This window comes from Sciurus carolinensis, chromosome 4 (assembly GCF_902686445.1).
Source record: "Sciurus carolinensis chromosome 4, mSciCar1.2, whole genome shotgun sequence".
In the NCBI taxonomy this organism is placed as follows: Eukaryota; Metazoa; Chordata; class Mammalia; order Rodentia; family Sciuridae; genus Sciurus; species Sciurus carolinensis.
This window is the reverse complement of record NC_062216.1, coordinates 127,791,005-127,817,525: the sequence shown is the minus strand read 5'-3', so window position 1 is coordinate 127,817,525 and position 26,521 is coordinate 127,791,005. Positions and strand designations below refer to the sequence as shown.

Sequence of the window (26,521 nt, the reverse complement as noted above, 5' to 3'; positions counted from 1 at the left end):
TGGGTACTAGAAGTCATCAATATATGTGTGTTGCAACTGACAATTATTAGTTATAACTTTAGTTTGATTTTACTCATTAAAATATTGTGCATGTTATGGGATACATCAAATTAAGCAATACAAATAACTATTCTATTTCATGATTATCTCTATCCTTGCTGCTTTTAGAAAGCAACTTAAGTCTAGTAGGTTTGTTATATATAATTATTAGTATCTGGATTTAATCTATAGAAAAAATTAAATATCAAAAGATCGTATACCTGCTTTAGATTTCCACTTAAAGCTGCATAAATCGCTCTCTCATATTTATTGAAGAGCTCCTAAAATACAATGAATAAACAGATTTGAAATAAATTGTTTTTCTTAGTATGTTAGTTTTTCTCATAATCTGGAGTTTTATAATTTCTTCTAGACAACTTATTCACTTGATGGTTTCTAAATTTTAGTGAAAGATTGAGTGGTATTATTAAGAAGGAATGACTTCTTAGTTTGATGAAATACTGAAATCTTTGAGGAAAAAAGCCAAACATTTAAATTTCAAATTCAGGGTGAAAGCAGAGTCAATTCTACTGGATGTTTTGATTATTATAAACAAATTTTCTTCTATAGAACCTGTATAGGTATTTTCTCCTAAAATGTTTCTAAGTACCTTATACTTCCTTGATGCTGACCTAGGAATGACACCAAACAAAGCAGGCATCAGTTTGCATCTGATTCCTAAGTGGAATTAATTATATTCACCTGATTATCCCATTTTAGTTTTAGATCACAGTTAATGGCAGTTCCAGTTTCCTTGCCATCCAAACGAGAGAGTCTTCAGAGACTGTCACTAAACAGCTGAATCCACCTCTGTCATCTGTTTCTAGTCAGTGGTCCTGAACAGGTATGCTCCCTTCCTTTCTTTTCCCATCAATACTATCCTATGACAGGCCTTTATTATTTAGAGGGCAAACATTTCTGATGCCTTTAGTCCTTTCAACTTTAAGTTTATTTTCCACTGCCATCCTCATCTTTTTTTGGTACTGGGGACTGAACCCAGAGTCACTTAATCTCTGAGCCTCATCCCCAGTCCTTTTTTTAATGTTTTATTTGAGAAGGGTCTCGCTAAATCCTTAGGGCCTCACCAAGTTGCTGAGGTTGGTTGTGAATTTGCAATCCTCCTGCCTCAACCTCCCACATCACTGAGATTAGATTGCCAGACAAATCTTAAAACACTGCTACCATGTGCCCTCCAGGTTCTGCAACCTTTCTATTTTACAAGCGAATTTCAGTTCTTTTCAGGGTGAAGTTCCAAATTGATGGTAGTATTTATTTCTTAACTGTTTAACAGATGTAAAACTATGCTAACATTTTACTGATTTTTTTATCTTTGTTTCACAGATGCAATTTTAAAGTATTATTCTTTTAACTCCATTTCCCCATAAGCCCTGTGGGTTTCTGCACAATTTTGCATGTTATAGTGATTTTTTGGAATGCATATGCCATGTCCTAATAGAACTGACTGTATTTCCTTTCATTAGCCTTCTACTCCAATCTGGTACATTTCTTGAGTTTCCCAACTACGTGTCCTACCTAGAATTCCTTCCTCTTGTTTTCATTACCAACAACCCAAATCCTACTGATTTTAAACAGTTCAATTCAGAACTAGGCTATAGCTCAGTGGTAGAGTATTTGCCAGCATGTATAAGACCCTGGGATAGATCCCCAATGATACAAAAAAAAAAAGAAAAAAGGTTCCATTAAATTGTCTCTCCTAAAAAGTCAGCTTTAAGCTTCAGCCCACTGTTTTTTTTTCCTCTAAATTCATTCGGTACCCTTGATTTTGCAATCTAAACAGTGTTTTGTTTTTAGTACTTGGTATGTTAATAATTCTGATAAATATTTAATCCTATTTCTCAATTTCTGTAGAACTTATTTGAAAACAGAAACTTAATCTAATGCTACTCAGAATGTTTCAGTCCTTCAGTAGGCCATTACTTAATTAAACTGGAGCAAAAATCAGTGTCAGTGAATATTTTATCTTACATCTTCTGCCATTCTCCAACAACTAATTTTCCAAATGCGTCTATATGGATTCCCTTCAACAGGTTCTAATTCTGTTCCTATAAAAGAGTAAAAGAAATATAATTTGTAGTTTAAAATAAGATCTTATTTCAATCACTTCTAAAAAGAAAATCTGTAATTCACAAAGATTGGCATTTAGAGCTAAATACATTTATCCCTAACTCTCAGAATAAAATCTACTAAAATACCTCCATTAACATTAGGGTCATGATACAGTTTCCAGCCTTCAAGTGTTGCAGCTCTCCATGCTTGACCACAACGTTTACAGAGTCGTTGTGCCTTTGGGAACAAGAAAGAGCAGTTAATGACATCAGTAGTGTAGCACTGAAAAACACTTGTATCTTATAGTAAAAGTATAACAATATATGACAAGGTAACTTAATAGCACAAATGTTACAGAGGATGATGTAAGCAATTAGTAATGGCAATCCACTTTACCAACACATGTGTATCTTTCTGTAGTCTCTTCCTTTATTTCTGTTTTTCTAATTGCCTTTCTCTTTGATTTTAGGCTTGTCAATATGTTCCCATGGTACCCATTGGCATCTAATTCTGCTAGAAACAAATGGGACTAAAAGGCTGATGTCTCTTAATTAATATAAAAGTATTACAAAAATACTGTTTGTCTCTATAATGATGAGAATGCTGTTCATTTAGTTCACTGATGATATTTCCTCAGGTTCAACAAAATCAAGTATAGGTTAGATTTATTTTGAACTCTTTTTGGTGCTAGGGATAGAACCCAGGGCCTTGTGCTTATAAGGCAAGCACTTTACCAACTGAGCTATATCCCCAGCCCCTATTTTGAACTCTTAAAAATCAGAAGTAGAGGTGGGTGCAGAGGTGCACATCTGTAATCCCAGCAACTTGGGAGGATTGCCAGTTTAAAGCCAGCCTCAGCAACTTAGCTAGGCTCTAAGCAACTTAGCTAGGCTCTAAGCAACTTAGCAAGACCCAATAAAAATGAAAAGGAATGGGGATCTACTCAGTGGTTTATGTGCTCCTGGGTTCAATCCCCAGTACCAAAAAATGCAGAAGTAGAAGTTGAGCACAGTGGCACATGCCTATAATCCCAGCAGGTTGGGAAGCTAAGGCAGGAGAATTACAAATTCAAGGCTCAAGGTCAGCCTAAAAAAGTAGCAAGACCCTGACTCAAAATTAAAAAAAAAAAAAAAAAAAGGCTGGGAATGTGGCTCAGTTGTCAAGCATCCTCGGGTTCAATCTTTAATACCAAAATAAATAAATAAATAAAATTGGGTAAGCAGGGTATTATATGATTTACCTCTTCTGTCATTCCAGCACGAATTAGAGTGAAAAGATATTTGAGTAATCTAACTTCATCTTCTCTATCCAAATCATCAAGTGGCATTTTCTGTCTTATGGGAGCATCAGGATCCTGTAAAAAAAAATCATCATCAACTATAGATCTTTCATTCATTCATTCATCCATTCATTTATTTTTGAGGTGCAAGGGATCAAACCCAAGGCATTGTACATGCTAGGCAAGTGCTCTACCACTGAACTATAGTCCTAACCCTATACCTACATACATTATAATCACCATTATGAGATAATAAATTGACCCTGAGTTTATATTCTGAATTTAACTCCTTTATAATTTAGTTAATAAATAAAATGAAAGTGTCACAAGTATACAAAATAGTCACTCAATTGTCTGATGCCTCACTTAAAACAATTTTGGGCTGGGCACAGTGGTGCACACCTGTAATCCAAGCAGCTGGGGAGGCTGAGGTAGGAGAACGGCAAACTTGAGGCCAGCCTCAGCAACTTAGCAAGGCCCTAAGCAACTGAGTGAGGGCCTGTCTTAAAATAAAAAATAAAAAATTTGGGGATGTAACTCAGTATGTTAAAGCATCTCTGGGTTCAATCCCCAGTACCCAAAGAAACAAACAAACAAAAAACAATCTTGGCTCACAACTGTGCATGCCTAGATCAGTTAATGTAGGATTACCACTAGCTTAGCCCCACTTAACCCAAGTTAACACTGGATGACATGAGCTTCACTCTGTCATTGCACCTACATAGCCAAGGTAATTAAAATACAGAGTAAAAATTGAAGGAATCTATTTGACTCGTATTTATTTGGCACTTTCTGAGAACATATAGAAAGAGAACCTGTTAAGTACCCATTTGAGGATTAATGTCATGTAGAACACAACAATTTCCAATTAAAAAAAAAAACTTTAAATAGTTTTCTAATAAGTTAAGATCCTCTAAAATGTTTATTCCTATTTACTACATTTTGTATGCTTTTAAACACTGATTATAATATACTGCACTCACTTTAGCAGCAAACACCACATGATCTATATGATGAATTTCAAACGAAAACATTTTAATGTGACTTGAGGTAATTTGTACTTTAAGTGTTACTGAGTATATGGAACTATGAAAATCAATTCAGAAAATGTAATGCATAATAGGTCGATACACAAATATTTTGAGGACACAATCATTCAGTTTTGGATCATGATTCTCTAGCATAAGGAAATCACTACTTTCTAGCTATGAAGAATAAATAAGCCAGGCACAGTGATACATGCCTGTTTAAAGCCAGGAGTTCAAAATCAGCCTTAGCAACTCAGTGAGACCCTGTCTCTAAATAAAATACAAAAGAAAGGACTGGGGATGTGGCTCAGGGGTTAAGTGTCCCTGAGTTCAATGCCTGGTACCAAAAAGAAAAAAAAAGATTTTCAGTTGCTGCTTGCTGCAAAGTAACTTAGCAACAATTTATTTTAATTTATTGTTTGGGTAATTTCTAGATAATTTTCCTCAAAAAACACCTCTGTTACCAAATAGAATTTTATAAATTTTTCCAACTGCTGTTTATTTCCCTCGCTTATCACTATAAACATTTCACATATCTCTGCCAGTCTCAAAGCTCTATTTCTGAGAGGGTTTAGCTCCTGTTCTTTCCAAATCCACTGTTATTTCTATATCTCATAACCTAAAATAATCTAACCTCACACTAATAAAAAGGATCTGTTCTTTACTGTACTTTCTATAGAGAAGAGCCACTTCCTTACAGTTGAAGAGTCAAACTCTGCTGAGATCAAAATTAATTTGTTTTTAATGCTGAGTTTATCAGGTATTATCAGGTATATTTTCTGTATCTTCTTTTACAATTTACAGGCCATGGATATGTTCAAATACATTCCTCCAAATTCAAATGAAATTTAGTTGTTTTAGGGTAAAATGTTAGTGCATACAAGCCTTTAGGAGACTAAAACAAGAATCCAAGAGAAAATTTTCAGCTTTAAAAAAAAAAAAAAAAAAAAAAATCACTATAGACATCCTTCATTTCAAGAATACATACCAATTCAGTGACAAGAGGACGGACACTTCCCATGTAAGAAGCTAGCTGTCGTTGTTTTAAAGTATGGAGAGTATTTTCCCTGAAAGAAAAAAAATACCAAATATTTTTAAAGAGGTCATTTAAAATAAGCCTATTTCTTAAGAAAAAAAAAAAAAAAAAAAAAAAAAGAAATCAAGTCAAAGTAAGAAGACTACAAACCTAGGGAAAAAACATGCAAGAGGCAGTTTAACTATGACTAATGATGTTGAACATTTTATCATTCACCTGTTTTTTTTTTTTTTTTGGTACTGTGAAATTGAACCCAGAGGCACTTTACCAAGAAGCCATATCCCTAGCTTTTTAAAATTGAGTCCGGGTCTCACTAAGTTGTTTAGAGCCTCACTTAGTTGCTGAAGCTGGCCTTGAACTTGTGATCCCCCTGCCTCAGCCTCCTGATTTGCTAGGATTAAAGTGTGCGGCACCATATCCAGCACCGGTTTCTATGAGGTACTTTTTTAAGTCTCTGCCCTTTTTACTGGGTTATCCTTTTTAGTAGGATTGTATTCTTCATGAACTAATGCTCTGTATGTTTCCACCAATCTGTGGCTTGCCCACTTATTTTCTTAATGGTATCTTTAAGTGAGAAGCGTCTAACTTTGATGAAGTCAATATTTTCCCCCTGATAATTACTGTCTGTGACCCAGAAACATTTGTCTATCCTCAGGTAACAAAGATATCTTCTTATGTTTCCATTTAAGCATCATGGGTTTAGTTTCTACATTTAGGATGATGATACATTTTACATTAATTGTTGGGTACACTGTGAGGAACATGCCAAAGTTAATCCTATTTCACACAGATGTATTTTCTTCACAGTTTGCTGAAAAGATATTCCATTCCCACTGGATTGATCTGATGCCTTGGCTGAAAACCAAACTGCAGGTGGTGCATGCCTATAATCCCAGTCATTCAGGAAGCTGGGGCAGGAGGATTACAAGTTTGAGGCCAACCTGGGGAATTTAGCAAAACCCTATCTCAGGAAAAAAAAAAAAAAATAGGGTTGGTGAAATAGCTCAGTGGTAGAGCGCCCCTAAGTTCAATTTCCAGTATTGAAGAAAAAAAAAAAAATCATATAAGTGGGTATCTGTTTTGGAGTTCTTTGTTCTGCATAACTGATAATTTTTTAGAAAAGACTAGCTCATGAAAAAGTTGCAAAAACCTTAACGGGAAAAATCAATCAAAAAAAGGTTTTCAAACTTTCTCTTCCTTTCAGAAAAATCACTACTCAAGATTTAATTTTTAACAAACACTGAGTAGTACTAATTTCCTAGTTAAGCAGAGAAAAGAGCTATAGATGCTATACAAACATGTTATTGAATTCAAGGGCAATCTGAACTTCTTTAAGCACTGAAATTAATTGTCCCTTTAACCTAGGGGTGTTTTTGGCTTCCAGGTGATATAATAATTTAGAAGCACTGAAGGATGTGGGAAAAAATTTTAAAAACAAAAACATAAGTAGCTTGAAATAGAAGTTATCTTCTTGATGATCAAAGTATGATTATTTTTAAAAAGCACCAAGGTGATTTTTTGAACATATAAATTGGATCGTGTGATTCTTTTATTCAAGGACTTCCATTTCATTTAGAATAAAGCCTAAAATCCTTATAATGGCCCACCTGTAAGTCTCATCTGACCTGGCTCTCTCCAATCTCATTTCCTACTCTGTTCACATTGGCCTAATTGTGCAATTATTTTTCCTTTTCAGGATCTTTGAAGTTTCTGTTCTACCTCAGAACATCTGTCCCCCAGATTTTTGCATGGCTTGTCTCCTTTCATTCTTTTTTTTTTTTTTTTTTTTGGTGATAACGGGGGATTGAACCCAGGGCCTCATGTATGCTAGCCAAGCAAGCACTCTACCACTGAGCTATATCCCCATTCCTTTTTTTTTCTTTTTTGAGGCAGGGTCTCACTAAATTGCCCAGGTTAGCTTTGAATTTGTGATCCTCTTGTCTCAGTCTCCTAACTAACTGGGGACTCCTGGGCATATGCCTATGCTCCCAGTCTCCTTTCTTTCTTTTTTTTTGGGGGGTGCTGGGGATTGAACCCAGGGCCTTGTGCTTACAAGGCAAGCACTCTACCAACTGAGCTATCTCCCCAGCCCTTCTTTATTTCTTTAAAGTCTCTTACTATCTTGTTTTTTTTTTCCCCTCCCAGGAGTGGGTAGTGGTACAGGGAATTGAACCCAGGAATACTTTACCATTGAGCTACATTTAAGACTGGCCTCAAAACCTGCCAAACTCCTGTCTTAGCCTCCCAAGTCACTAGGTATGTGCCATTGTGCCCGGCACTTACCATCTTTCAGTAAGCCCTTCCCTGACCATCTCTTCCATTTGAAATAAGACTCATTGCCATCCTCTAGGAATTAGGTCATGTTTCTTCCAAAGCTCTTAACTCTCAATAGGACATATATTTATTTGTTGCTTAACTGTCTTAAACAATTATAAATTGCAAAAGACAGAGCTTTATCTGTTTTGCTCACAATTTGAACAAAGTAAAAACTGAAAAAAACATTTATTGAAAGAAGTAAACAAAATAAACATTAACTGAATTCAAGAACAAAAGCTCAGGGACTTACCAATAAACTGATTTTGCATAAAACTCAATATTATCAGAAAAATCTCCAATTTCATCTTTGGCAATACTCTCCAACCAATCTACCACCAGCTAGGAAAAAAAATTTTAGTAATAACTATAAAATCTGGTGAGTGTTTTATTTGTAGTAGTACTCTTATCCTTTGTTCAAATAATTTCTAATTTCAAAAATATCAAGAACAATTTCTCCAACCACTATTCTACTTCTTTAAGACAAATATTTTGAGAAAAGAATTAAAATTTTCTATAGGAACAATATAGTTTTATAATAGGCAATTCCTGGAAATAGGATTGTTATTTAAAAATTAAAGAACAACTTCCCAAATTCCTCTGAATTACAAATAAAGGATCAAGTAGAAAGAAAAAGTTTTAAACTTAAAAAACTTCAGTAATTTTTAAGTCATTTACCTTTTGTCTGTTTCTTTAGAAACAAAATGTTCTAGACATACCTGACTTTGTCGAACAAGTGAATCTCTCTGAAATAATGCTTCCACAACTGTTTTTTCACTGGCATTAATAGCCTATTACAAAAATTATTTGAAGTACAGAAAGAAAGAAAAGAAGATGCTATAAGAATATTATTTCAACAGAAAAGTAAAAGTCAATCAGAAATAAGTATATTTAATTACCCACACATCTTACTATGCAGTAACTATACAAATTCATCTGGGGATTGAACACAGAGCCTTGCATGTACTAGGCAAGCACCCTACCACTGAGCTATGCTCCTAGTCCTGCATATTCATCTACTTTGGGGAGGGGGTTCTAGAGATTGAATTCAGGGGCACTTGCCACTAAATCACATCCCCAGTCCTTTTTGTCTTTTATTTAGAGACAGGGTCTCTCACTGAGTTGCTCAGTGCCTTGCTTTTGCTGAGGCAGCTTTGATCCTCCTGCCTCAGCCTCAGAGCCACTGGGATTACAGGCATGTGTCACCACGCCCAGCATGTATAGTCACCTTTGAAAAATATTCATAAATAAATTTTAACCTGCTTAGATTAGTTTGTAGCTGCTCTTGCCTGGTATTTCAATTTGTTACAATTAGAATTTAAAAATTCTATTTCCCCAGATATGTTGCTTCAGCGAAAAACAAGAAAAATTAAATGGGGGGAAAAAACAAAACAACCACCAAAATGAACTTTAAAATCTTTTCATTAACATAGCAGAAAGTGCAATCCAAGGCTTTTAAGACTGACTTGAAATGACATTACAGAAATAGAAGTAAAGTAATGCTAAGCAGTATATGAAAAGGACAATACATGGTGACTACTTCAAGCATGAGTCAAATCTATTAATCAATTTTATTCATGGATTAAAAGAGAAAAACTAAATTAACTTCTTTTTTTTAAAATAATAGTTCTGGCCACTGAACCCAAGGCCTCACACATGCTAGGCAATCACTCTACCACTGAGCTGTATCTTCAGCCTACATGAACTTCTTAATCAATGTCAAAATATCATTTGATAAAAAATACCTTCGAGTTGGGCTCAGTGGCAAATGCCTGTAATCCCAGCTACTCAAAAAACCTGAGGCATAAGGATCCTTAGTCCAAGGCCAGCCTGGGTAACTTAGCAAGACCCTGTCTCAAAATAAAAAATAAGAAGGGATAGGGGTGTAGCTCAGTGGGAAGGCACTTGCCTAGAAAGCACAAGGCTCTGGATTCAATCCCTAGTAATACACACACACTCACAATTCACAAATTAGAAAGAATAATGCAACAAACTGATTATTTCTAACTGTAAACCAAAACACTTGCTTAAAATGCAGAGACAAAAAGAAGAATCTCTATTATTCAACATTACCTAAAAAATTCTAGCTATCATAATAAAGCCAGAAAAAGAACTATATACTAATAAGTACCAAAAAAAGAATCAAAGTTAAAAAAAAAAAAAAAAAAAGACTCAAACTCATTACTATATGTAGATAAAAGAATTGCCTTCTTAGAAAACCAAAATAGTTACTAGGAAAATATGAGCTCAATAAGTATCCAAATGTAAGTATCTTCCTAGATATATATGTTACTTTGTTGGTATTTGTGGAATAAATAAAGGGGTTAGAAAGATACTAAAAATATTTTAGGTTAAAAAGTAGTCTAGTATGGCATTTGCAGGCAAATGGATGAAACTGGAGAATATCATGCTAAGTGAGATAAGCCAATCTCAAAAAACCAAAGGACGAATGATATCGCTAATAAGTGGATGATGACACATAATGGGGGGTGGGAGGGGTTAGGGTTAGGGTTAGGGTTAGGGAGGGGGGCAAGAATGGAGGAAGGAAGGACTGTATAGAGGGAAAAGAGGGGTAAGAGGGGTGGGAGGGGTGGGGGGGAGGGAAAAAAATAACAGAATGAATCAAACATTACCCTATGTAAATTTATGATTACACAAATGGTATGCCTTTACGCCATGTACAAACAGAGAATCAACATGTATCCCATTTGTTTACAATAGAAAAAAAAAAAAAGATCAGGAACTGCTTAAAAAAAAAGTAGTCTAGTAGATGTAGCTAAAATTATTATAAAAACATATTTTTCTGTTTTTTCTTATATAGTTGCTTCAAACATCAATTACTTATGAAATCAAACTATAAATAATTAAACCCTCAAAAGGCATCTTGTCTCAATGGTTTTTTTTTAAATGGGTTCTCACTAAATCATTGCTCATGCTAGTCTGAACACATGGACTTAAGTGATCCTTCTGCCTCAGCTTCCTGAGTGTTGGGTACAGGCATATTTTTTTAAGACTTCAAAGAACAAATAATTTTACATTCCTCAACAGGACACAAAAAATGATGGAAGATTTCTGAACATGTTCTAGAAAGCCAGCAGTACTCTATACACCAAAACAGGATGATAATGTTACCAAAAAGAAAGAAAGGAAGAAAACATACTTAGTGGAGTCCTAAATAAAATATTAGCTAATTCTTAGCATATTTAGGGATATGACATGACTGACAGCTTATCCTAAGAGAATCTGATATTAGGGAAACTAGTATTGCAAGTCATTGCACCAATAAAGCAAAGCAAGTATCTTCAGAAGCCAAAAAACATTTGACTGCATTCAATACCCATTCCATCTCAGTAAATTAGGAGGAAAAAATATTCTTAATCTATGGGGAACCATCAAATGTAAAGATGAAAGAGAAGCATTCTTTTCAGGAACAAGTGAAGAATGTCTGCTATTACTGATATAATTCAATGTTGTATGGAGATATAACTCAGGCCCCCAGGTTTAATCCCCAGTACCAACAAAAACAAAAAGAAATAAGAGGGATAATGATTATAAAGGATTATGAGAAACTATTTGCAGATGATTACTGAAGACACAGAGTATCCAATAAAATCAAAAGGAAAAACTATTAAAGCTAGTAAAGAGAGTGCAGAAAGAATGCTACATATACATCAGTAACTTTCCATTTGAGAGTAATAACTAATTAAAAAATATAAGAGAATCTATTCACAGGAGTCACAGAGAATTTTATAGAGAAGACAACAAGATCTACATAAAACAAAAGATCTGGAGACTGGGGCTGTGGCTCAATGGTAGAGCGCTAGCCTAGCACATGTGAGGCACTGGGTTTGATCCTCAGTACCACATCATAATAAATAAATAAAATAAAGGTATTGTGTTCATCTACACCTAAAAAAATATATATACACATAAATATAAAAGATCTAAATGGAAAGAGATACCATTTTACAAATGGGAACACTCAACATGGTAAAGATGACATTTCCCCCCACATTAATTTACAAATTCACTATTATTTCAATAAATATATGATAAGGATTTTTAAAAAATGGCAGGTGTAAAGTTTGGGGAAAATACTGTGCAAAAATATCCAAAATTATATTCATAAATGGGAGAAGGGGACATATCCTACCCAAATATAAAAATTTCTTAAGTTACTCATTTGTACAGTACTAGCTTTCAAATGAATCAATTTAAAAAAATTCCATGTATAAATATGATTTGATATATATATATATAAAGTTAGCATTATAAATCAGAGAAGAAAGGTTGACTTGTTGGGATTAATGGATATTTACTTGAAAAATTAAATTTCTTGCCTACTTTATAGATAAACTCAGACTAGACAATAATTCAAGAGCTTATTATGTAAGCTGTTCGACTTTTTTAAAAAGTTAAATTTAGAAGAAAACATTGCAACTTTTTTTGTGAGGTACTGGCAATTGAATCAGGGTGCTCAACTCAGTAGTAAAGCACCCCTGGGTTTGAGCCCCAGTAACACTAAAAAAACAAACAAATAAATAGCCAGGTGTGGTGGCACACACCTGTAAACCCAGTGGCTCTGGAGGCTGAGTCTGGAGGATCACAGGTTCAAAGCCAGCCTCAGCAACTTATTGAGGCCCCGATCTACTCAGCAAGACCCTATCTCTAACTAAATGACCAAAAAGGTCTGGGGTTGTAGCTCAGTGGTTAAGCACCCCTGGGTTCATTCCCCAGCATCAAGAAATAACAAATAAATAAAGTAAAATCAGTAGAAAAGGCCTTCCTTAGAAGACATAAGATAATGAAAGCGAAGGAAAACATGAGAGATGTGATCAGATAAAAATGGAAAAATATTGCTAACATGTATAAGAAAGGATCAGTAAGAAAATAAATAGGGAAATAAGTAAAAGATATGAATGCAAATTCATAAATATAAATGGATATGAATGAAAAATATGACATTTCACTATGTTATATGACCAAGGATTTGCATATTAAAATGAGATACTTTCCCAGTTGGGACTATAAAATAATTGCTAATATGTCTTCAGAATAAAGATTTTCATAAACTATTAATGAAGAGTAAGAACTGGAATATTAAGTAATGATAATCTCAAATTCTGGCCCAACAATTACACTTTTGGAAATAAAGGAAATACTGGAATACATTAATAAGCATGAAGAATGCTCACTGCATTATTGACTACTACAGCAAAAATACTGGAAACACCCTAAATCTGTCCAGGAGGAAATCTAAAAACTTAAGGCATTTTTATATTCTGATTTACTATGAAAAAATAAGGAAAACCTATATGAATTGACATATTTAAGAAATATCAATAAATCAAAAACGACTATACGTTAAGAAAACAACTTATGTGTAAGTAAATATGTACACACAAAGTTGCATAGAAAAATATCTGGTAGGATATAAGCCAAATTGGTATGTTGAATAGTCAGAGAGATAAGAAGGACTTTTACCTGTAGTCCCTAATACAAATCAGTATTTGATCTTTTACCGAATTGTTATCTTTTATATACCTGTAAAATTTTTAAATGCAGAAACTCAAGATGGAGTGTTGAAAAATCACATCTTATTACTAAGAATTATTTTAATTCTTAAGCCTCTATAAAGGAAAAATAAATATAAAACTTACGGCAATTGCAAACATATTTTCATCTTCTAAGGAAGACTGTATTCTGTCTCTAAGGAAAAAATAACATAAAATGAAAGTCTAACTGAATGTATGAACTCACCTTGTAAGCTACTGCATGTGAACACCTGCATTCTATCTGTCACTAACAAATGAGTTTCCAATTAACTTAGTCACTGAACTTTAAATACAAAATACAAGTAGTAAATACTTCCTGAATTTACTGAACACCTGAACAAAACTGATATTTACTAAAAATACACACTACAAAAAGGTCTCTAATGACTACCTGCTAATGCACATGGAAAAATAAGAGTAATATGATTTACTCATCAGCATGGAAAGCAATAATATAAAAGCCAAAACCATTGAGCATGAGAGATGGAAAACTTGGTTAACTTTTTCAAACTTCCATTGCAGAAGTTCTTTCAGTTCTTTTTCTAAATCGATCTTCATCTAAGTATTGCTCTATTTTTAGCACTTTCCTTAAATCTTTATACATAGCCAATTTTTGTAGTCACCAGCTTTATGATATGAAAGCCCCTTCTTTTCTTATAATTCATACCTGACAACTATATTAGAAATGATAAGCCTCAAAAATGGCAAAGTTTTTTCCAAACTCATCTTACTCTAACTTATAAATTAATTTTTCTATTGGTTCATTACCTTGCGTTCATTTCATTGATAAGTTCTATACAATTTTACCTATACAAAGAAGCTAGTAGCCTCCATGTTACCATCTCCTGTTGAATAAGCCACAGCATACTGGCTGTTTTTGAAAACTTTTGCAATCCAGGGGTTGCTCGGCTCACTATTTTACTCAGTATATTCACCTGAATTAAAAACATAAAATTTAAAGAGGTTAATTTTCTAAAAATTTGAGTTGTTAGTAACTGTGTTATGTAAAAAATGTTAAATGTATATATACATAGTGCAAATTTTTCCTATTCTGCATTTTTTTGGTATGGAGGATTGAACCCAGGGGCACTTTACCACTGAGTCAAATCCTAGTCCATTTTATTTTTTACTTTGAGACAGGGTCTAAATTGCTGAGGCTGGCCTTGAACATGTGATCCTCCTGACACAGCCTCCCCAAGTTGCTGATTACAGGCATGTACCATGAGGTCCAGCCTATTTCTTCATTTCTGAATTAAACGTAACATTCCTGCTAGAAATGACCCAAATTTGGAGCAAGGTGTGTTTATGTAAGTATATATAATCCAAGTTTAACATAGTTTTATAGTCAGGCACAGTTGTGAATGCCTGCAATTCCAGCAACTTAGGAGGCTGAAGCAGGAGGATCACAAGTTGGAGGTTAGCCTCAGAAACTTACCAAGACCCTGTCTCAAAATAAAAAATTTTAAAAAAGGACTGGAAATGTAGTTCAACGGCATAGTGCCCCTTGGTTCAATTCCCAGTACCAGGGGGAATGCGGGGATTAACTTTGGATTTCAGATTAAACAACAAGAGCCAAGGGTACATTTAAAAAAAAAAATCAATTGTTTTCTTATTGTTGAATACTGAATTTAGATTTTCTTTAAAGCACCAGATTTCTTTTGTTCCCTCTCTTGTTATGGACCTTCAATATATAAAAAGCAGAGATGCTCTTGCTGACCGCCCCATCACTCCTGCCACTGCACCCCTAAAATATGTCTTTTGGTGTGTGTTACTGAGGATTAAACCAAGGGCCTCTTGTGCTGAGGTACAACCCCATCTCCTTTGGAAATTTTATTTTGAGAGAGGGTCTTGCTAAGTTTCCTAGGTTGACCTTGATCCTCCTGCCAGAGCCTCTGAAGTAGGCATAAGACACAGCACATGGCTCCTAAAACATATCTCTTAAAATAGTATGGAAATTAACAAGATTATACTGTTCAATAAAACTAAAAGTCCAGAAGTTTGACCTCAATGCAGTGAAATTAGTTTACCTGACTACCACAAATATTTTCATACTCTTCCACAAGGTCAAAAACTGTAGTTGAAGAGTGCTTCAAAAAAGACTGCAGGAAATCAGAAAACATACTCATGGAAGCTAAAACACATGAAAAAGAAAAAGAACAAAGACAAGTTAACAAAGAAAAGGGACATACTTTAGGTAACTTTGAAAATGCAAACATAATTTTTTATGCTATTAAATCTTTTTTTCTTTTTGGGGTACTGGGATCCAACCAGGGCCTTGTACATGCTAGGCATGTGCTCTACCACTAAGCTACATCCTAGGCCTAAAAAACATTTAGAAATTTTTTTTATTTTTTAGTTGTAGATGGACACAATATCTTTATTGATTTGTTTACTTTTATGTGGTGTTGAGGATTGAACCCAGTGCCTCACGTGTGAGGCAAATGCTCCACCACTGAGCCACAACCCCACCCCCTAAAATACATTTTAATTGGTAAAATATACATTACAAACCCCCATCCTGTATTTCTCAAGCCACTGGCAATTGTTCTACTTTGTGAAGTCTAACTGCTCTAAGTACTTCATTGAAGTGGAATAAAAAAAATTTGTCTTTTTGTAACTGGTGTATTGCACTCAGTATAAAGTCTTCAAGGTTCATCCATGTTGTACTATGCGTTTTTCGTTTTTGGCTGAATACTATTTCATTTTATGTACGTACCATATTTTGTTCTTCCATTCATCCAAAATTGGATACTAGGGCTGCTCCTGCTTTTTGGCTACTATGAAAATGTTACTATACTATTTTTAGGTTTTTGAGGAACTGCCATACCATTTTCCACAGTGACTATACCATTTTACATTCATACCAATACAAGAACAGTACAGGAGAGTTTTGATTTCTCCAAACTTGTCAATAGTTGTTATTTTCTGGTTTTGATTTACATTTCTCTAATGATTGTGTTGATGTTGAGTATATTTTCACATGCTTAATGGCTATGTATATATCTTCTTTCAAGAATGTCTATTTAAGTCTTTTGCCTTTTTTGGGGTTGTGGGGTGGGTAATGGGGAATGAACCCAGGTCATATATACTAGCAGAAATGCTTACACTAAGCCACGTCCCTAGACCTTTTTATGTTATTCTGGGACAGGTTCTTACTAATTGAGATCCAGGCTGGCCTTGATTGCAATCCTCCTGCCTCAGTCTCATGAGTAGCTGAGATTACAGGTGTGCAACACTGTGATGCCCAGATTTGCCTATTTTTTTTAGTTGAGTTGATGTTTTGTTGTTAAGTTATGGGCGTATTAGACACACACTCCACAGTGTTGTATAATATTTAAGGTATTGCCTTTAAAATAGCATTCTTCTACTTTATAGATTAAATAGAAAGTATTTTTGAGTCACTCAGTATCTGAGTACATATTACTGGCAAACACTACAAGAAAACAGTGGTTACCAAATTATTAAGTGAAAGGCTCTGAAATCTAACTGCTTAGTTTCAAATCAAGTTGCCATTAATTCCTAGCCAGGTGATCTTAAGCAAGCTAATTTAAAAAAAAATTTTTTTAGATGTTGATAGACCTTTATTTTATTCATTTATTCCTATCTGGTGCTAAGGATTGAATCCAGTGCCTCACACATGCTAGGCAAGTGCTCTACTACTAAGCCACAATCCCAGTCCAAAGCGAGCTAATTTAACCCCTGTGAGCAGCAGTTTCCTTTCCTCTAAAATGGGAATGATTACTATAACTCTTTAGTGGACGATGGAAAGGACCATGGTATTAATGGTAAGCACACTGACTAGCATTCATCTATGTTAGCTTATGATGCTAAAATGATGAAAAACCTACATAATAATGTTATATACAGACGGAAGACTATATAGAACATGGGAGGAAAATGGCCACCTGTAAGTCAAGGACAGAAGTCTTAACAGAAAGTAACCCTTGCCAACATCTTTGACTTCTAGTCTCCAGTATTTTGGGAAAAAAAAAAAAAAATTATCGCATCCCCTCCCCCAAATATTTAATAATGTTCAGGAACAGGAGATAGTTTCCTTGATCTCTATAAAATGAAAAGTTACTTTGTCACAAAGCTCATAGCCATTTTACCAGCTTCTCCAGGATCATCTTCACGTAACATAACAGCACTGAGATTTACATCCTCTGTTACACTGTGGGGCTCTATGTTTGTGAAGAGCCCTAAACGCTGTGACGAGAATGCAGCTGCCCAGTTACTGTCATCCAGATTAGTTACCTTGAAAAAAATTTAGAAAAGCAGTGGAGCTATTGTTATTAGGTGAAGAAATATTTTAATACTAAATAAAGTTAAAAAAACTTTAAGCATTACATATATGATCTTCATTTTTAAAAGACAGCTAGCAGGCTTTATTTTGTTAAAGAGTCTATGGGTTTTTAAATTGTTTTCTTCAATGTACTATTTCATGCCTTAAAAAAAAAAAGCCAATTAAGATTACATTTTATAAAATTTATGCTCATATTAATAGGCAAAATTAAGTCCTACCTGTAAGTTCACCTTGATTTTTTTTTACTTTTGGGGACCTGTACAGGACAAATAACTCAGTTTCTCTAATAAATTAATGGTAATTGAAAAAAAAAAAGATGAGGAACTATACACAGAAAACTTAAAAATTCATAAGTGTCTAATGTGTTCATCTTGTCTGATCCTGATTTAAACAAAAGAACTTAAAAATTTTGATACAAGAGGAAATCCAAGCCACTTACTGAAATACATACTATAATGACTACTGTCAGTATTATATCATGTATTATATATTATGTTCCACATAACAACATTCTAATCAATAATGAACCACATATATGACAGTGTCACACAAAATTATATCACCTAGGGCTAGGGTTATAGCTCAGTTGGTAGTGTGCTTGCCTCGCATGCACAAGGAAGGCCCTAGGTTCAATTCCCAGCACCACCAAAAAAAAAAAAAAAAAAAAAAAAAAAAAAAATATATATATATATATCACCTAGTGACATTGTAGCATCTTTTTTTTTTTTTTTTGCGGTACTGGGGATTGAACCCAGGGCCTTGTGCTTGCGAGGTGAGCACTCTACCAACTGAGCCATCTCCCCAACCCACATTGTAGCATCTTATCTTAGTTTGTGTAAGTAAACCCTATGACCACGACAACAAAACCACTCAAGCATCCTTATCATTTGACTAAATGAATATCTGAAATGATAAATTACTCTGTGTTGATTAGATGTGTTAATAGTAATACTAAAGAAAGTATCCTCATATCTCAGAGACAGGAACTGAAGTATTTATGGATGAAATGGTTATATCTGGAAATTTTCAAGTAATGTAGGGGAAATGCATGTGGTGGTACATGAATAAAATTGGCCATCTATGGGTGACTGTTGATGCTCAGCAATGGGCACATGGGGACTTACTATATTACTCTACATTTTTGACATGTTTCAAAGTACCCAAAATAAAAGTTTTTAAAAATTTACCTTTATTTAAAATCCAGGTATAGAAAAAAAAAAATGTCAAAATGTCATCTTTAAAACACTTTCCCCAAGGGAAAAAATGCAAAGGTGAGTACTGATATTCATGAGAAAGTATCTATGGGCTTTGCAGAGCTTAGTTGCTGCTATTGGAGACTGATTACTAATTTGTTTCCTTTTGAGTACTTATCCTCAATAATATAAGAATCAAACTGAAAATCTGAAGTAGTAATGACATTTTAAGAAAGTACTTTGGTCTGTAATTAAATCTTGGTAGCAGACATATGATAAAAATATTAAAGCAAATAATTTTATTTAATTCAGGGAAATCTATACCCAATATTATCTCTCATGACATACAAATTGGCAACATCAGGAAAATACCTTTGACTATAAAAGAAAAAAAATTTTACTATTAATTTTGTAGTTCTGAAGCAGTACATTGATAAAAGTCATCTTCTTTTGCTTAAACCCAAAAACAGGAAATTCACTCAAGTTTTTAAGTGAAACAATAACAAAAAACCCAAACACTGTCAAAATAAACAAGTTTCATAAGCAAAGTATATTTTTCTTTCCTTTCCTTTTTCCTTTGTAGTGCTACGAAGGACAAACCCAACACCTAGTGCATGCTAAGCATACATTCTTCCACTGAGCTATATTCCCAGGGCCAATATAATCAATATTAAAGGTAGATTTGGGGCTGGGAGTATAGTTCATTGGTACGAGTTCCTGCCTATCATGCATGAGGCCCTGAGTTTGATCCCTAGCACCATATTTAAAAAAAGAAAGAAAAAAAAAAAAAAAAGATTAAACCTATAATAAGGAGATGTTTAACAGGCAAAACTACTCTTCAGAAAACACCTTAGACAATTTAATGTGTGCATAAATATCTCTGTGCCTGGGTAGGTGTGGTGGTACTTGCCTGTAATCCCAGTGACTTGGGAAGCTGAGCCAGGAGGATTGCAAGTTCAAGTTTAGCCTCAGCAACTTAGTAAAACCCCTGCCCCCCGTCTCAAAATAAAAAATAAAAAGGGCTGGAAATGTCACTCAGTGGTTAAGCACCACTGGGTTCAATCCCAGCACAACAATTACGGAAATAAAAATAAAATTTCTGACCTGTTTAATAAAGCTCAGAGCCAAAGATAGGAGAATGATTTTTATCTTGTTTTTGGAACTAAGTGTGCCATGATATTCTTACTCCAACAAAAACTTTCTGTTCCTTTCTTCTTAGCAACAATTTTTTTAATAGGCTATTTTTAATACCTAGGTGAAGCCATTCTGCATCATAGTTCATATAACATCTCTTCTGGTATTTTCAATACTATGACATTATGATTCCTAAAAAGCAATCCATCGCATCCCATTTTTCCAAAATTTTTTATTTTACCCCTAGAGTACAAAAAACCAACTTAGTCAAATTCTCTTTATATACATATAACACAGATTACGTCTGTGACTGAATGTGTATGGGGTTTTCCCCCTGCGTCAGCCTCGTGAGTAGCTGGGATTATAGGAAGGTGCCACTGTACCCAGTTAGCATTAATTTTATACATACCATGGACAGATTTCCCAAAAACCCTGAAGACTGTGTATGCCGGGGAGACCTCCCTCCTGTTCCAAGAATGCAGGAAACATCTGGATGCCTTAGAAAGTTTCGGTTTGGTGGAGTAACTACAAACAGGAGGTTAAAAAAAAGAACCCAAATTGTGGGAGTATTGATTATTAAAACAAAGCAAGCAAACAATAGAGAATAATTTTCACTTTTCAATTATCTGGATTCTAGCCAAATAAATATTTAAATATTAACACATCTATGAAAATTTAACTTATTTTTCTAAATTTGAACTTTTGATACTTAGTCTATCAGGAAAAATTTTACACAGTAGAGATATTTCATTATACTGTAACTGATCAGTTTAAAAAAAAACAAACACTAGTCAAGGGATCTTTCATATTCCAATTTTATAAAGCATACTGAGGCAGTACAATATAGTGGGCTTGTACTTAAGAATAAACAAGACTAGCATTTCAATCTTAGTTCCATTATATACAGAAATACTCATATTAACTTCTCTATCACTTCTAGTTTTCTAAAATAGAGATAACAATATCTATGTCATAGTTATTGTGTATTTATGTAAAGAACAGTGTCTTGTACATAGTAAGAGTTCAACAAATAACTGTAATCATTATTATTTGTGCTTACTCAATTAAAACCAAATATTTATTATGTGCACAATAAATCCTAGATGCTACTTTAACTATCATTATTATTAAATGCTTTAAAAGCAAAAACAATCTTACAAGGCTGTCGAAATGAACTGGGAGTTCGTGGGATAATCTGGTTTCTTGGTGTAGTATTTCCAAAATTTTCATCTTGAGAAGCCCGGACTTCAGGAAGAGTTAAGAAAAGTTTGCCTTGTAGAGAAAAGATCATTAAACTCAAAACTAACCACAGTTTTACCACACAAAATATATGAATACATTTTTCAAGAACGTGTATTTTAGGGTTACCTTTTTTATGTAAAGTGTAAAGTAACTAATTTCCTCTGCCACTCAAATTCTGATGTCAATCTTAGATAATTATATACTGATGTTATAGTTTGCAGCCAGATTTCAAATTAAAGAAGAAATTCTAACTACAACATCGCAGTAAAATAGAACATCCCTTTTATCAAGGAAGCATAAATATTAATCTCATTGAATTTCAGTGAGAGCATTATGTTGACCAAATATCTACGGAGTGAACAAAACTAACTTCTACAGTATTTTATTACAGTTAATGTTTAATACCTCTCATAAGAAAATTCTACAACATTGATTCAAAACATGCTACAATTGTATACTGATCCTTAAAATGCAAAGGATACTTAAGGCTCTTTTTTGTGCACTCTGCTTTCGGGCAGTCCGTGTCACCTCTGCCTCCCGGATCACAGGGGATGACATCTCTGCAAAGCCACTCCTAAAACAGTATAATTATATTCTTTTAATATAATATTTGCTGAAAGTTCAGGGGCACACTCCTGTAATCCCAGCCACTTGGGAGACAGGCTGAGGTTTCTCAAGTTCAAGATGAGCATCAGCAACTTAGGGAGGCCTTAAGCAATTTAGCAAGACCCTCTCACAATTAAAAATAAATAAATAAAACGAGCTGGGGATGTAGCTCAGTGGTTAAGTGCCCCTGGGTTCAACCATTAATATCTCCTGCAAAAACAACCAATATAGCATTTGCAAAAATCTTTACCATCATGACTGGTGCAAAAAACCCTAAGTCAATCATGATACAAATCACCAATAGTCAAATCTTAGATATTCTTGCCAAGAATCCTCTCCTGGCTCCAATTTCTGCTTCTTATAGTCATAACTACACAAAGATTTTGACTTTCTATCACTCAGGATATTACTTTGTCCTACTTCAACACTGGAATATATAACATTGTTTTATATAATCACTTCATGAAAGTAAATCTTTCTTCCCCTATTGAATCAAGTAATTTCTTAATTGCAGAAATCTCTCTCTTTTGGAGGGTTAGGATTACTAGGGACTGAACTCTGGAACTCACACATGCTAGATAAGTGCTCTATCACTGGGTTATAAAACTCTAGCCCTTTTTCTTTATTTTTATTTTGGGATAGGGTCTCGCTAAATTGCCCAGGCTGTTTTCCAAATTGTGTCCTTCTACCTCACCTTCCAAGTAGCTGGGATTACAGATATTCACTTCAGAGCTGGCTTCAAGTTTTGGGTATTAACAATGCACCATCAAAAAAAAGTTACTTTCTTTGAGAAGTTTCCCGATACCCCTGTGACAGGGAGACCTCCTGGCTCCTTCATTTCTTTCCCCACAGTGCAGTACAAAACTTACCATTTGCACTGCTACACTATAAATTCCCTGAAGGCAAGATTCTTGAAACTGAGGCTACTAGCATAATCAGGAGGTCATTAGAAAGCACTCTATCTCATGCTTGCACATTTTTTAATCGTAAAGTCCAGGCTGAGATCCCAGTACTGTCACTGACCGGCGTTGTGATCTCGGACTGATCACTTAGCGTTTCCATTGCCAGTCTACCACATACCCCCGCCCACCTCACGAGTAAACAAAGTTGTTGTGAAGAAGCGCCGAACAAAGCGCAGAGCAGCGGTACGAACGTAAAAGATTATCCTTATCGGTGTCCCTTTCCGCGCCCAAGCCAGACAGTCTGTCCTTCATCAATTGCTAAATCTCCCAGCCCGGGGAAAGAGTCCTGTGAGCAGTCCCCCGGACCTCCCCGGCTTCCTCTGGAAGCCTGGTTTCAGTTATTCCGTTCCGCTAACAGGCAACAGGGACAAGACTTTGGGCCCAGTCTTCACCATCAGGGCTGACCTGTCCATGGCTACTGTCTTCTCCACTCAGAAACTTGCAAATTTGGCTCCAGTTTAAGCACCGCGTTTCAGCCTTCCCGCTCTCCGGAAGCAAACCCTCCAGCCCGGAAGCACTCCCGTACTAAGCCAGCCCCGGAGAAAAAGGTTGGGAGAGAAGAAACAAGGTTCCTACCTGGCGCATGTGCGAATTCCGCCTACAGTAGCACGTCCATGGGCGCAGGCGCGAGGTTTGCCAGTGCGTGACTGTGCGTAACTGGGCCGGGCCGGGCCGGGCCTTACCCCTGACGCTCTCTACCTCTTTGCCTAACCCTCTTGTGGGAGTGGTTCACACCTTGGGGTGCCCTACTGGGAAACATGTAATGTATTCCCGATCTGGAAGAATGTCGAAGTCGTTTTTGGTATTCTCCTCTAGAAAGAACTTGGACGTGGAATTTAGACGTGAGAGGTTTGTCCCACACCTCAGGAGTCCCTGTCTCAGGGCACTCACTCTGATTGAATTGTGATTAACGCCAATGTACAGTTTTAAAAATTGTTTTCCACAATTGCTTTTTGTTCCTTACTTGGTATTTTTCCTCATTGAGAATAGGATCGCTTATCTTAAAACGTCTGAAAGCAAGCATAGAAGCTAATGGTATTGTCCTCTATTATAAAAGTGCTGTTCTAGTATATTCTGGTCCTGAAGGAATAAGTCAACATTTTGTTGTTGTTTTCCCAGTTTGAAAGCAGTGACAGTTTATTAATTGGCCATATTACAAAAATAATGGTAGATGTCTATCTAATAATAGTTCATCTAATAAACCTGATGTTATGGTGTTTCCTGTTGTATTTGTTAAAATTATAGGATGTCTTTGTTTTGGACTAAACTCCTGCTCTGGCCTCCAACAGATCAGACTCATCGAAACAGTCACTCCTACTAAAGTTACATCTCACTAAACCAAAACTAAATAATTCAATCTTCCAAAGAAATCAGGACAGAGACCTAACAACCAAATTTTCCAAACAGGCCAGTTTAAATCTGCATAATAATGAAAATTTTCTATTGTTTTGAAAAATCAGTTATTTTTCCATTGTTTTGTCTCCCTGGCCCTTTCACACAAGGAAAATAACTTTGAGATGACCAATCCATTCTTTGTGTTTTTTTTTTGTTGTTGTTGTTGTTTGTTTATTTGTTTGTTTTTTTCCTGCTTTCTTTGGTCCTTTTCTGTATGTAAAGCCAACCTCTTCTGCTTAGCTCACTGGAACACTTATCCCATCTTACAATGTTGCCTGATTCTAGAATCACAAAGCCAGTTAAGATATTTAATCTGAATCTATTGTAATTTTGTCTCTTGATAATATCATCTTCACTTTCTACAAATTATACAAAATAAAAATAGGGAGTTGTTTTTTTTTTTTTTTTTTCATTCTGTCTCATGGAGAAAATCATTTGAAGGATCACAAGAAGTTGACTTCTCTGAGTTTTCCAGCAGTACCAAGCTCATGAATTAGATCCTACAGTCAGATGATGCCATATTTATCAAGAGATCTAGCAGTCGTAGAGTTATCAAAATAATTGGCTACTTATTGATTTCGCCATAATCAAACTACAGATTTTACCATAATGACACATAGAGGTTTTGTTACCTCCATGTAAGATATGGTTCCACAATCCTTGGAATGTTAACTGAAGTCCCGTTGAGTTTAATAAAGGTGCCACTGAAGAGCAAGAGAAAATGAAGAAACTGCAACACCTTTCAGATCTTTGGACTCACACTATTAATACCTTAGTACATAAAAGTTGTCACCTTTACTTGCCATCCTAGCCATTTGAATCTCAGTTCTGTACTTTCTGTATTCCTCTTGATGGTGGATAGCTTTTCCATAAGTATGACGTTCTCCTTTTCTTTCAAAGCATCTTCCAGGCAAACCTCTTTCTTAGATATTTGATCAAGAGCAGATCTGCAAAATTCCTTTGCTTTTTCCTAAGGATTTTGGTCCAGCAGGAACCTTTTTTTCTTCCTTCAGTACCCTCCTTGGTTCCAGTGGGAAAAGAGGAAGTCAGTAATATTTTGCCTTATACATTTATTTACATTCTGCTCTAATTCTGGGAAACAGTGTTCTCAGAAAGGCCTCTTCATACCTTATGCACTACAAGGCAACATGACATTTTGAAAAAAACAGCTTTGGCCATGACCCAGGTTCAACCCCACAGTGCATGTGCAGATCCTTCATCTGAAGAATGGAGATAAACAATTCTTTTATCACAGAGTTGTGAGGATTTAAAATGAGACATCAAATGAGTACTGTGCCTAGTAAATCATCAAAATATTTTCTTCCCTTTTAATAACCTTCTTGAAGAATAACACTATGTTGCTCTATTATTTTCATCACTTCCTAATTTTCCTGTACAAAGTACACTTGTTTTTATGGGAAGTGAAGTGTGGTCCTAAAGAGTTTTGTCAGTGCCTTGCAAATGTATTCAAAGTGCAAGCTAGTAGTTCAGGTTCTTGCCATGTGTCCCTCAGCCCCTGAATTCCAAAGTGTTTTATTTATATAATAAGTGCTTTATTTATATAATGTAATTGAAGTGTACATGAAGTGAATGACAAGAAGGTACAAAATAAGAGCAGTTTGGGGCAAAGGATTAATCCTATATTTAGTCATATGCAAAGAGAGACAGATTGTTAAAGTGCACTAGAATTCATTTGACAACAACTAGGCATAAACACCATAATACTCTTGACATATTTCAAGATATATTCAATTGATTACTTTAAAACTGTGTTGAATAAATCCCTTCTGCGATGTGTATTGTATGCATGCTAGCTTTATGTTCAGGGTCCCCAGCTGCAATGACAGAAATTCACCATGCCTAAAGAGAATTTCCTGGAAGATATCAAGAGCTTATGAACTTAAGAATCTGAGAATAGGCCTGGAGAAGCACAACTCCTTGGGAGCTGAAGAATAGGAAGCAGCCAACCCATTGACATTCAAAATCGTCTGACCTGGAAACCCTTCACTTCCTGATCTCCAATAATCAAGGATATCATTCATATATATACACACACACATATATATATGTGTGTGTATGTATTTGTGTGTGTGTGTGTGTGTGTGTGTATATATATATATATACATGTGTGTATATATTTATATGTACTTTTTTTTCCCAGTACTGGGGATTGAACTCAGGGACACTCTACAACTGAGCTACATACCAAGTCTTTTTTTATTTTGAGACAGAATTTCACGAAGTTGCTTCCCTTATTGTGTAGATGAAATGCTTCCCAATTCATGGATCTTTAATAAAAGTAAATTATATCCTTAAAACATGTTGAAATTTTGTTGACATTTCCATGACAAGACATTATCCTACCTAGT

At 35.0% G+C, this 26,521-nt stretch overlaps 1 protein-coding gene and 1 non-coding gene across 4 annotated transcripts in view; both read right to left on the bottom strand.

Annotated features, from left to right (window-relative positions):
• The window catches only part of Nup107 (nucleoporin 107), a 41,117-nt gene extending 17,854 nt beyond the window's left edge, over nucleotides 1–23,263 (bottom strand). Inside the window, exons 1-15 of one of the 3 annotated variants that reach the window (XM_047551742.1) lie at nucleotides 23,163–23,263; nucleotides 21,672–21,763; nucleotides 21,106–21,195; nucleotides 20,357–20,472; nucleotides 17,427–17,571; nucleotides 15,345–15,448; nucleotides 14,125–14,252; nucleotides 13,423–13,471; nucleotides 8,482–8,553; nucleotides 8,016–8,104; nucleotides 5,402–5,480; nucleotides 3,347–3,460; nucleotides 2,253–2,343; nucleotides 2,026–2,102; nucleotides 261–320 (exon numbers count right to left, since the gene is read on the bottom strand). In XM_047551742.1, coding sequence (XP_047407698.1) covers nucleotides 261–320; nucleotides 2,026–2,102; nucleotides 2,253–2,343; nucleotides 3,347–3,460; nucleotides 5,402–5,480; nucleotides 8,016–8,104; nucleotides 8,482–8,553; nucleotides 13,423–13,471; nucleotides 14,125–14,252; nucleotides 15,345–15,448; nucleotides 17,427–17,571; nucleotides 20,357–20,472; nucleotides 21,106–21,195; nucleotides 21,672–21,763; nucleotides 23,163–23,170 — 1,314 coding nt within the window. In that variant the 5' untranslated portion in view covers nucleotides 23,171–23,263. Of the gene's footprint in view, nucleotides 1–260; nucleotides 321–2,025; nucleotides 2,103–2,252; nucleotides 2,344–3,346; nucleotides 3,461–5,401; nucleotides 5,481–8,015; nucleotides 8,105–8,481; nucleotides 8,554–13,422; nucleotides 13,472–14,124; nucleotides 14,253–15,344; nucleotides 15,449–17,426; nucleotides 17,572–20,356; nucleotides 20,502–21,105; nucleotides 21,196–21,671; nucleotides 21,764–23,162 lie in introns of those variants that run through there. The other 2 variants (XM_047551743.1, XM_047551744.1) reach the window with 2 other exon arrangements.
• On the bottom strand, nucleotides 7,463–7,536 carry Trnat-ugu (transfer RNA threonine (anticodon UGU)). The gene has a single exon. It is a non-coding gene; the product is annotated as a tRNA-Thr (tRNA).
• Nucleotides 23,264–26,521: the final 3,258 nt, after the last annotated feature.